The sequence below is a fragment of the Pinus tabuliformis genome, chromosome 3_1 (genome assembly GCF_031772625.1).
Source record: "Pinus tabuliformis cultivar Carrire ecotype Pingquan chromosome 3_1, CPIR1, whole genome shotgun sequence".
In the NCBI taxonomy this organism is placed as follows: domain Eukaryota; kingdom Viridiplantae; phylum Streptophyta; class Pinopsida; order Pinales; family Pinaceae; genus Pinus; species Pinus tabuliformis.
Window position 1 is genome coordinate 879975542 of NC_142301.1, and position 13186 is coordinate 879988727.

The 13186-nt window shown below is 37.9% G+C and overlaps 1 protein-coding gene across 1 annotated transcript; it reads left to right on the forward strand.

Annotated features, from left to right (window-relative positions):
* Window positions 1-223: 223 nt before the first annotated feature.
* On the forward strand, window positions 224-2905 carry LOC149190408 (G-type lectin S-receptor-like serine/threonine-protein kinase SD2-5). Its single transcript, XM_089410505.1, has 2 exons — window positions 224-1217; window positions 1275-2905. Exons 1-2 carry the CDS (start codon window positions 224-226, stop codon window positions 2903-2905), a joined length of 2625 nt encoding a protein of 874 aa, XP_089266631.1.
* The last annotated feature ends 10281 nt before the right edge of the window (window positions 2906-13186 follow it).

The window sequence follows — 13186 nt, forward strand, 5'->3', positions numbered from 1 at the left end:
GTGATGTTCGACAGAAGAAAAAGGAAGCCAACCTACGGGAAAATGTTCCTACAGTCCTCGAGTAGCGTCCGAGGAAATAATGTGAAAAAGGTTTTACCGAAGTAGGTTTGTTGCTGTGAATTCTGGTAGTTATCGACATCAGAATGCACCGTAGCTATAAATGCAGAGGGTACTGAAAATGGGCATTCGATTCAAAGCAGAGAGTTGTAATTTTTGACAGGCCATGGAGTCCTCTAACGCTCTATGTTGTTTGATTTTGCTGTGTTTGATTCGGGGAAATGAAGGGATGTTCTTTGCACTGCCTTCCAAGTGGAACGTGGCTACTAGAAACTCCACCCTCCCTAGGTACAGCACGGTGCAGGGACCCTTCAGAGCAGTCACAGATGGAAATGGGAACCCCATTGTTAGCGAGAATCACATATTCGGGTTGGGATTCATTGATGTAAATTCTTCTGGCAAATTCGTTCTGTCTGTTGTTATGGGATTGAATCTCACCTCTCTTCCTGCAATGGAGATTTGGACAGCAAACAGAAACAGGATGGTTGCAGAGGGCGCAATGCTTACGCTGGGGAGTCATGGGAACCTCGTATTGGAAGACTCGGACGGAACCGTGGTGTGGAGTACCGGTACTGGTAATGCTAAAGGGATTTTAATGGCGAAGAACGGTAATTTTCAGATCTATAATACCACGAATTTTTCGCTAGCATACGAGGGTTCGAATCTTGTGTGGCAGAGCTGGGATTATCCCACGCACACGCTCCTGCCCGGGCAATCGCTGAAAAGAGGGCAGGCACTTGTCTCGAATTCATCAGCGACAAATACAAGTGCGGGATCTTATAAGCTGCTTATGGAACCGCGAGGGTTGGTGTTGTTCTACACAAACTCAATCGAGGAGCCTTATTGGTCTATGGGGCTGCAAGGGCTGGACTACCAAGGTATTCTTACGCCCTGCTTTTATAATTCTTCGTCTGTTGGCGCCGAGGCCGTCTATACGGGCCAGAATTTGCAGGTTTCGTTGAGTGAAACTATAAGCAAATCGTCTTCTTTTTATTTTTGCGCTAATGGAAGTCAATCGCTGCAAATGCCGCCTCCTAATTTCAATAAGCCTCCTCCAAATTTCAATAATGAAAACGAATACAGGTTCCTAAGACTGGACAGCGACGGCAGCCTTCGCTTCTACCGTGTCTCTCTGGTGCCCGGACAGAACAATGTCTTAGGTTGGTGCATAGACTTCGAACTGGACCAATCTAATAGGAATTGCCTACTTCCTAGAGCCTGCGGGCCCTATGGCATCTGTGACAAAGGGCAATGCACCTGCCCGCGCAACGACATGGGCGATCAATTCGAACAGATTGGGTACCTGGACGCTACGCAGGGATGTTATAGCAGCGAGGGGGAACTCTCGTGCAGCCAGCCGTCCTCGACTCACCATTTCATGCCCCTCGACGGTGTGGATTACTTTCCCAACGACTACCTGAAGCCTGAAGCGAACGTCTCCACGGTCGAAAAATGCAAGAGCCTTTGCAATTCCAATTGCTCCTGCACCGTCGCTTTCTTCCGCATCAGTTCCTCGTCCTGTTACCTTGCAGATGGCCCGGTGTCGAGCCTGAAATTGGCCGCGAACCAGACATACAAAGCCTATATCAAGGTCCTCAGTAAGTTGCATGGAAACAGGACCTCGGGGTCTAGTAATTCCCTGAGTATCGGCAGCATAGCCGCGATCACGTCCAGCTCCGCGGCCGTGGCTCTGTTCCTCTGCTTGATAATGATCATAATAGTACGAAGGAGCCGAGCGAAGGAGGCAGTGATAGATGAAGAAGAGATCGATCCGGAAGAAATGGAGGAGGAAGCCTTCTTGAAGACTCTTCCAGGGCTGCCGCCCAGGTTCACTTATAACGAGCTGAAGGAAGCCACTGATAACTTCAGCAGAAAGCTGGGGACAGGCGGGTTCGGATCGGTGTACCAAGGCGTTTTAATGGACCAAACCGGAGTTGCCGTTAAGAAGCTGGACGGACCGACACAGGGGTACAAGGAATTCAGAGCCGAAGTTGCGACGATCGGCAGCATAAGCCACATGAATCTGGTGAGACTACGAGGATTCTGCGCCGATTTACGCCATAGGCTCCTGGTTTACGAGCTCATGGACAACGGTTCTTTGGATAAATGGCTCTTCTCGGGTCCGGGCGACAACAGAGAGTGTTTGACATGGGAACAGCGTTACAACGTGGCAATGGGGACTGCAAGGGGCCTGGCTTATCTGCACGAGCAGTGCAGAGAAGCCATCCTACATTTGGACATAAAGCCTCAGAATATCCTGATCGACACAAAATTTAATCCCAAGGTCTCCGACTTCGGCATGTCGAAGCTCCTGAACAACGACATGACGCAGGTCATAACAGCGGTGCGAGGGACTCCAGGGTACCTGGCCCCTGAGTGGCTTCATTACTCTATTGCCACCAAGAAATGCGATGTGTACAGCTTCGGGATGGTGTTACTGGAGTTGTTGTCCGGGCGGAAGAACTTTGATCCCTCCGCAGCCGACCCTCAGCTCAGTTATTTTCGGACTTGGGCCATGCTCAAGGCGCTAGAGGGTAGGTATATGGATTTGGTTGATAAGAGGCTCGGGGATAACAGCTTGGACACAGACGGTGTCGTTAGAATGACGAAGGTTGCGTTGTGGTGTATTCAGCGTAATCCCAACAAGAGGCCACGGATGAGCGTTGCCTTGAAGATGCTAGAGGGAGAGTCGGATGTTCCCGATGCGCCCGTGTGGGCGTTGCAGAGAGGGTCTGAGTTCTTAGAAGGATATGGGTATGAGCTCATGAATGATCCAGATGGAGATGACGAAGAGCAGAACGAGAACAACATGGGTGCTGGCGCTCCCACTCTGGACCCAGATATCTAATTAAATCAGTTGGCCAGCTCAGGTGAATCCATTCTCACCACTCCTTTCACGCAAATAAGTGCATCCAGAAAACAATTTCACCAGTTATTATTATCACAGTTCTAGAGATAAATTTGCAAAGTTAAGTGGATTTATAGTTTGGGCTATCACTTTCTCCATAAGATCATCTTTCCACTAATATTAATGCTCTTCTTTTCAATTCAGTTACTAAGTTGTTTTGTCACGATTAGAAATATGAATGTTAAGATTTCACTCCACACCTAACTTCACCGCAAAGTTACTAATGACAGTTAGTGTGTTAAGCCGATAGTTTCGGCAAAGTTAATAATGACAATTAGTGTGGTAGGCCGATAGTTAAGTTAATAATGAAAATTAGTGTGTTACTAACTAGGTTAGGTTAGTTAAATAGATAGGTGTTCTATTTTGGAATTTTTATTAAATCTTTGTAATAAATAATTTAGATTTAACTAGTATAGATTTATTTCAAGTATGGATTTAATATGATTTTAGGGAGATTAAATTTTTTCAAAGTGTAAAATATAATGTGTTATTTTTCATTGTTTAAATTATATTCTTCAATGCCATATAAAATATATATATGACCAAATATATCTTTCAAATATAAAATTTTAATTTTTCACTCCATATACCAAAAAAAAATGATATATAATATATACATGGTTGGCATTAAAATATTTTTACATGAGATATACATCGAGACAGTTTATAATGCAATTTTTTTTTATATTAATATATTTTTAACTATATGTCAATATTAATCTATATTAAAATATTTTATTGATAACTCACTTGAATATTTTTTATATACAACATTAAAATATTTTGTTTTAACATTTTTATATATATATAGATATATATGAAGTTGATATCGACATAAATTAATTAATATAGATTTTCAAATAGTATATTTCAATCTATTGTTGACATATTTTTTTAAAAGTATAACATTTAAACATTTCACTGACACACTTCTTTTACTTCTAATTACTTTATAGAACATACATTTTTTTATTATACCCGACATTATTTTTATGTTTAATTTTTATTTTTATTTTAAAGGGGCACGCACGCATGGAAAAGCTTACACATCTCGTCATACTGAGTTGTAAAATAAGTCTCTAGGCTCAATAATATGAGAATATTATTATTCATATACATAATCCAATAAATAAATAAATAAATTATAAACTTTTTTTTCAATAAATAAGAATTTATAAACCATTTCTCTTTTTCAATGGTCACTTCTAACTTAACCTTACAAATTTTCAATATTTTTAATTAATTGATGATGATGATGAGGGTTAACGTCTGCTTTAGACCTAAAGAAACGAATTATTTAATTTGATTTAAGATTTTATTCCTATGCTCAAAAAGCTTGGAGAGAAGCCACCCGAGCTCGCCATAATTTTGACATTGTAAAAGACTAGGATGGTCAGTATTGCAACAAAGATTATGAAACTGAGATCTAATGTGGTTGTACGCGGGGCATTCTAAGAGGAAGTGATTTTCATCCTCGATGTTCATATTCTCACAGAGATGGTAGATCCTTTCCATCCATGGTGTTTTAGGAACTACCCAACGACTCGTTTCACTATGGAGCTCATGAGAGTTCATTCTAATCTTGGCTATATTAATTTTCTTCTTTGAGCTAGTTAAAACAGAGAGATACTTTTGATGTTCTAGGGTGGGGTTGATGACCTCCTTATAATATCTTAATTTTCTTTTAGCTGCTAAATCTTTCTCACACCACATTTTTTATTTGAACTCAGAAGTAACAATATTTTTAATGTTAATGTTTGCAATGCAACATTCTCTTCGATCTCCCAATGGTTTAACCAGACCCTAGTGTCTTTATACTAACCTCGTTTGAGCCTTAGGTGGTTTTGGCTGGAATTTAAAGCTAGCTTAGGAAGTGTATGGTCTCCTATGTTGTTGAGTTTGTGCTTGTACAACAGAATCCTAGTCATAGCTAGGCTCTCGATAGGGGAAAGACCCACTGCTATAAGGAGAATAGGATAGGGTGTATTGCTTTTATTTTTGAGATTATACGTTATAAAACGCTTCTGTATTTGCTCAATCTTTCTCCAGGATTCTCTAGAGATGCTGCAACCCCAAACCTCACATCCATATAAGATAACAGGAGTGACTGAAGTTCCAAAGAGGAACTTCTTTCTATCCACTTTGCGAGGTTTGTCGTTTTAAAATTATTTTCGAGACCAAAATAAGCTTTCCAACCCCCATTAATCCTTTTCTCAATGCTATAGTTCTAGTTGAGCTTGTTATGAATATCAATTCCTAGGTACTTGTAAGAAGACACTTCCTCCAAGTTACTATTTTCATACATAAAATTAGCGTAAGTGTCCTTCTTAGATTTGATAATCATAACTTTTGTTTTGTCGGTGTTAACAGTGATACCCATGGTAGAGCAGAAATCCTTAAGAAGTCTAAGTTTCTTATCAAGATCAAATGGGAACCTTGCGAGAAGAACAATATCATCAGCATAGAGAAGAAAGATTATGACTATCCCAGCTAAGTGTAGAAATTCCCACTGTAGATCAACAGATTATGCAATATACTAAAACACAATACAAGATCTATTTCTACAACACTTTGCGGAAGCTTAATCGAATTGAGCAAGATCAATGAGAACACATATAACTGAGAATGAGAAATCAATCACACATAACACAAAAGAAATAACCTAGGGAAAGCCTCAGCCTAAAACACCAATCTCTGTATTATCATACAAGTGGAAATATCTCTAGATTACACAAAGCTTTAACTCACAAGCTATCCAGCTCTCAGTACAATCCCTCTATTGCTCATAGACAATCAAAGGCTTCTCACAGACCTTCTCCTCTACCCTCCAAGCCTCCTATTTCCTTGCGCAATTTCTCCTGGGGTCCAATGTTGCCACCTATGTGTAATAATGCCTCACACACTGCTCTGATCTCTGAAATAACTACACAAACCTGAAGGAGATGATTCCTTCTGCATGGATGAGTTTCCTTTATAGGAAAAATCCTCCAATTGATAGTACATTGTCCCTTCCTCTGATCTCAACTGTGTCTCTGACTGAACTTGTTATGAAACCAGCTCACAAAAAGATAGAAAAGATAAATCAACACCTTAGAATTCAGCCTCTTCGAGGGGGAAACCTCCTTTACATTACATAAATAAACAATTCTTGGATGATTCAAATGAAAAAACCTCCTTTCTATATATAGGAGTCTAAGGAGTCACAATATAACCAAGCCGACCTAACAATAATAATATAAAGGCACAAAAAAACAATAGAGGGATTCTATGGGGCACAGTAATAACAATATGGGGACAATAGGGGCACAACAATATTAATAAGGGATATAACTACAATAGTAATGGGGGCATCATTACTATTATAGGGACCTAACATGCCCCTCTCCTTCAAAAAAGTGTTGTCCTCAACACTTGAGTAGTTTTGGATGCTTCTGTATAAAATTATCATCCTCCCATGTGGAATATTCAGTGGATAAGTTCTTCCACTTGATGAGATACTCCGAAATGGATCGATTTCGTAGTTGTCGAGTTCTTGTTTCTATGACTACTTCCGGTTCCAATATAATTTTTCCTTCCTCATCATGTTCTGGAAATATTGTTTTAACTGGGAGCTTGTCACCTATAACCTTCTTTAAACATGAAACATGGAAAACCGAGTGCACTCGAGAAGTTGCAAGAAGCTCCAATTTGTATGCCATAGTACCAATCTTTTGCAACACCTTGTATGGACCATAATACTTTGGTGATAATTTATTATCCTTCTTAGCTTACTTGAGGGACATTTGTTTATATGGTTGTAGCCGTAGGAATACCTAGTCACCTACATCAAAACTTCTTTCGTTATGATGTTGATCTGCTTGTTTTTTCATTCTATTATGTGCCAACACAAGGTTATCCTTTAAGAGTTGGAGAACTTGTTGTTGATGCTCGATGTGATGTTCCATTGCTTGAACCTTAGAATTTTCTCTTAAATATGATGTGATGGATGGTGGCTGATATCCATAAAGTGCCATAAATGGGGTCATTTTTGTTGCAGTATGGAAGGAAGTATTATACCACCATTCAGCCAGAGGCAACCATTTGACCTATTGTGTCTATTTATCAGATACAAAACAACGAATATATCCTTCCAAACATTTGTTTACTATCTCAGCTTGCCCATCAGATTGAGGATGATAAGATGAGTTATGAGCTAACTGAGTACCAAGATAAGAAAATAATTCTGTCCAAAAATTTCCAGTAAAAATGGGATCTCTATCACTTACAATAATCTTTGGGTTTCCATATAGCTTTTGAATTGTTTCCATAAATGCAGTAGAAACTATATTGGCTTTAAATGGAGGTGATAATGCACAAAAGTGTGCATACTTGCTAAGTCTGTCAACTACCACCATGATGAAACTCTTTCCCTCAGACTTGGGTAAACCTATGATAAAATCCATTGAAACCTCCTCCCAACGTTGGCTTGGAATGGATAAAGGTTTTAATAGACCTGATGTCTTAATTGTTTTAGCTTTATTTTGTTGGAAAACCAAACATTCTGCCACAAACTTTCGAATATCTGATTTAAGGCCATCCCAAAAAAATTCCTTGTTAACCCTGTGGTAAGTTTCTAAAAATCCTGAGTGCCCTCCTAAGGGAGAAGCGTGCAATTCCAGAAGAATCTTTTGTTTGAGTTGGGAATTCTTACAGAGGTATAAGCGATCTTTGTACCATAATGAATCATTTTTCTAGCTAAATGTATCAGATGTACTGGAATCTTGTTGTAACTTTCGAATAAGTGCCCACACTTCTTCGTCATTCTTCCATTCCCCCCTTGCTTCGTTTATCCAATCTAGTTGGATAATAAAAATGGTGCACAAAAATGCTTCCACATCCTCATCCTTTCTTGAGAGTGCATCTGCCACAACATTTTGCTTCCCTCTTTTGTAGATGATTTCAAAGTCATAACCCAACATCTTTGTGACCCAATTTTTTTGTTCTTCAGAGGATAATCTTTGTCCTAAAAAGTATTTAAGGCTATCATGATCAGTTTTTACCTTGAAATGTCTTCCCATTAGGTAGGGTCGCCATTTCTTAAGTGCATGTAGTATTGCCAGCATTTCCTTCTCATAAATAGCTTTGTGTAAATGCTTTCCCTTGATTGGACGACTTTCGAAATCAATAGGTCTTTCATCTTGCATTAAAACAGTACCAATTCCATTTCTTGAAGCATCACATTCCACAATAAAGGTTTTTGTGAAGTCTGGTGTAGCTAAGACCGGTGCTTGGCACATTGCCTCTTTAAGATGTTCGAAGGCTTTTGTTGCTTCTGGAGTCCATGAAAATGCATCTTTCTTCAATAATGTTGTTAGAGGTGCTGCTATTTTCCCATAATTCTTAACGAACTTGCAATAATACCCTGTCAACCCGAGAAATCCTCGCAAATGCTTTATGGATGTGGGGATTTTCCATTCCTTAATGGCTTTAATTTTGCTAGGGTCTACCTTAACTCCTTCATGAGATACAATATGACCCAGATATTCCACCTCTTGTACTCCAAAGAAACATTTGGATCTTTTTGCATATAATTGTTTCTCCTCCAATAGTTGTAGCACCCTGTCAACATGTTCAACATGATCCTTCCAAGGCTACTATAGATTAGTATATCATCAAAAAATACTAACACAAATTTTCTAAGGAAGGTTTGAAAATGAAATTCATCAAACCTTGAAATGTAGAAGGTGCATTGGTAAAGCCAAAAGGCATGACCAAAAATTCATAATGACCCTCATGAGTTCTAAATGTTGTTTTCATAATGTCTTTAGTCTTCATTTTGATTTGATGATATCCTGAACGAAGATCCAGCTTGGTGAAGTAAATTGATCCATGCAATTCATCCAATAATTCATCAATGACAGGAATGTGAAACTTATCTTTAATAGTGAGCTTGTTGAGCTCCCTATAATCTGGACACATGCGCCATGATCCATCCTTCTTGTGCATCAATACTACTGGATCAGAGAAAGAACTTTGGCTAGGTTGAATTATACCAGGTTCAAAATCATCTAGAGAAATAGATGATTTTGATGTGGAAACATCTAGCGAACATAATTGTGCAATTACACCTCGTTGTTCCTTTTTTAGAAGCTTTTTCATATCGTTAGAGCTGATTATCTTTCCTGGTTTCCCTGCAATGCCCCTTAATTCAATTTCCTTTCCTTCCGCATAAAATTTCATGAAAAGTTCTTGAAGGTTAAAAGCTATTGTACCCAAGGATTGTAGCCATTGAAATCCTAGTACAACATCAGCACCTCCCATTGGAATGGAAAGCATTGGGCTATTCAATACATATTCTCCCATGGATAGCTTGATATTATGGCACTTTCCAGAGCAATTTATCATTCCTCCACTTGCAACCATCACTTGACACTCTGGTGCTGGATATAGGAAGCAATTCAATTCTTTTGCTATCTTACAATGAATAAAATTGTGGGTACTTCCTGAATCAATCAACACTATTACCTTTTTCTTCTTGATATGTCCTTCTATCTTGATGGTTTGAGGAGTGGTAATTCCAGCCAATGCATTACAAGATATGGTCAGATTCATTTCTTCTTTATCTAGGCTTTGTTCCTGGAGTATATCCTCTTCTTTTGGCCTTTCTTGTTCCTTTTCTTCTTTCTCTTCACAATCTATGTAGAATAATTTCTTCTCAGCACACTTATGACCTTTAGTGTATTTGCTATCACAACTGTAACAAAGCCCTTTTGCTCTTTTTTCTTCCAATTTTTGTGGTTTCAACCTTATAGGTTGTGGAAGGCTAGGGGCAACAACACTTCCATCTTTATAGTTGTGAGTGGTAGGCTTCCTGGTTGCCATAATTTTGCTTTCCATTTTTCTTGCTAACCTGAATGCCTTCTCCAATGAATCAAGTTCCCAAAGGTGAACATCATGTTGGATATTCTCCTTTAAAGTCCCTATGAACACATCAATCCTATGCTCCTCTGGAATACTTTTTACCCTTATGTTCAATTTTTGGAACTCCTCAATGTGCTCCATCATTGAACCCTTTTGTTTGAGACTTATCAATTGGCTAAAAAAAAGTGTTACTTTTTGTATCCTCATAATGTGTTGTCATTTCTTCTGTAAAATTTCCCAATTGATAATTTGTTTACGAGACCAAAGCCATTGATAACATACAAATTGATTTGGTTCCAAATATAAAGTTACAATACGTACCTTTTGTGTGTTTTGCACATTATTGAGATCGAAAAATTGCTCCATCTGTAGTATCCATGTTGCGGGATCCTTGCCATCAAACTTCCTTATATCGATTTTTGGAATATGGTGGGTCTTCGATCCAACATTAGAGTCTATGAAATCATGATTAACATTTCTTTTGTTCTCTTCAAGAGTTTCCTTTACTACCCTTTCACCATTAGTGACCATTTCTTGTAGCAACTTATTCAAATTTATCTTCAATTCTTCCATCTTATCATCCATTCCATCCATCTTAGTGTCCATGCCATCCATCTTAGCTTCCATGCCATTCATCTTAGCTTCCACACCCTTTATCTTAGATTCTACGCCATTTATCTTAGCTTCTGTTAGCTTTTGTGAGAGTGGCATTTGTTGTACTTGGTCTTGTAATTTTGATATATCATGTAGCATTTCTTCCTCTTCTTCATGAGTCATGCTAGAGCTTTTAGGTTGTTTACTAGGTGTTTCCATTTTCTTTCTTCGGGGCATAAATTAATGATAATAATTCTTCACCAGTCTGATCGAATTTAGATTCTCCAAGAAAGAGTTATGCACAATCTCCCAAGATGACCTGATTATATACCTTTTCAGAAGAGCGAACTTATATGAGGTGCCACATGTCACTGTTTTGACCTTCAGGTGTAAAAAATATACACATGAAACTACAGTCCGTCCTCTTTTTGTAACTTCTTACGAAATTGTAATCTGATGCTCAAAACAAAAGTTATGACGATTTTCCCAAGGTCACCTGTTTGGAATGTAATTCAAGAGTTTGCAAAAAGACCAATGTCCTCAGATCATATCTCTGCAAATATAGCGCGAAAAGCTCTGAAATTTTGACCCAAGGTTCAACGTGATTTCGTCTCAAATGGGTTTTTTTGTTCACTTCTGAAACATCGCAGAAAAAGAGTTATAGTGAAAATGCCACGATGACCTATTTGGAGTAGCGAAACCCTAGAATCCAAAGATCTGATACCAAATGTTATGAAACCAGCTCACAAAAAGATAGAAAAGATAGATCAATGCCTTAGAATTCATCCTCTTTGAGGGGGAAAGCTCCTTCACATTACATAAATGAACAATTCTTGGATGATTCAAATGACAAAACCTCCTTTCTATATATAGGAGTCTAAGGAGTCATAATATAACCAAGCCAAACTAACAATAATAATATAAAGGCACAAAAATAACAATAGAGGGATTCTACGGGGCACAGTAATAACAATATGGGGACAATAGGGGCACAACAATATTAATAAGGGATACAACTACAATAGTAATGGGGGCATCATTAGTATTATAGGGACCTAACAGAACTGACATGCATGAGTCATTTATGAGAGAATATTCAGTTATCTGGAGAGCAATAGTTACATGCATGCAATCATTAACTAATTGAACTCACAATTAATTCAACAAACTGTTTGAATTAATCTAACTGGACTTGACTCAGTTAACTAAGTCAAGTAATTACAACTCAAATTACAACTCATCCTTATCTCTTTAACTGATGGATAAATTCCTAAACTAATGGAGAAAATGTTACATGTCCCCACATAGACGTCATGCTTGATTTTACTTAACTAATTAACTCAATATGAATTAATTAATTATTTTACAAACAACTGCTAAGATCAAATTCGAATTTTACTTCACTATTTTAATTCAGGGACTAACTAAAATAGGAATCTAACCCGAAATGCTATTTATAGCAATGTTATTTTTAGCACTTCCATTTTTCATTCTGTGCTGCTATGTCCAACACTGGTACCCGAACTACTATTTATAGCAGTGCTATTTTTAGCACTTCTATTTTTAGCATTTCGTGTTGCCATTTTCAACACTAAGATCATGCCAGCATAGCCTCCTTCCTCCAAACAACCTTCTAGCTTGTCGATGTAAATGCCAAATAGGGTAGGGGAGAGGGGGAAACCTTGTTTAACTCCGATTATACACTTAATATCTTTCGACCACCCCTCATTACTCTTTAACATGGCAATTACATTCTCGTATAACCTTATAGTGGTAGTGGAAGTGTGGTTCACTGAGGATAATATAGAGGTTGACTTGAGTTAAGGGGATTCTTGGTAGTTTTCTTTAGAGATTAGAATGACTTGAATTAGGATGAGGATTTTTTTGCAAATAATAGGACCTTTGTTTTCACTACAAAAAGAGAAAATCATGCTTAGTAGGAAAACCATAAGAGTGGGCTTGCAATTATAATGGAATCTCTAATGTAGTAGAAGGGGCAGATTGAAAACTCAAGAGGCCGAGTTTGGTGTTTTGCATCAACATGTTTCAAATTTGTCTAGGAGCCCTCAGGTAGCCACCTCCAAAATCAGAATGTCTTAGTTCAGGTGTTGAAGAAAACAATGAGTAGGAATTCCCTTTATTAACTTCTGGTCTTCTCATGTTTTGCAAAGCTGGTCTTCTTTTAGGTGTCCTTTTCAATCTTTATACAAGCAGAAAATTTTGGACCCCCACTGCAAAGGATATTATCATCTTTTGTATAGTTATTTTGCAAGATTTGTAACAAATATTAAACTGATTTTGGAACTATCCTCTTTAATAATTTTTCTAAACATGGTAAAGAAATATTTCCAATGCACAACAGAATAAAATGGGTGGTTATGAAATAGTTCTAAGGCATTTTCCAAAATGTGTGTTCTTGCAAAAGTATCATAGTAGAAAAGATGGGGTGTGAGAGTAGTTTCCACCAACACAACCTAATAGGTGTAAATGTAAAGAAATTTAGAACTAGAAAAAGATAAACTAAATGAGATAAATATCATAATGCAACCACTTTATCTACTCAGATCATAACAAGTTTAAACTATCTGATGATTTTAGAATCTTGAAATATTCTACAAGATATAACCAATTGGTAACCTTATTAGATGATTATACACTACATCCTGGTAAATATTTCAAATGTCAATTATGTAGTATCGTTCCTTGTTGCAAGTTGATAACTAGTTG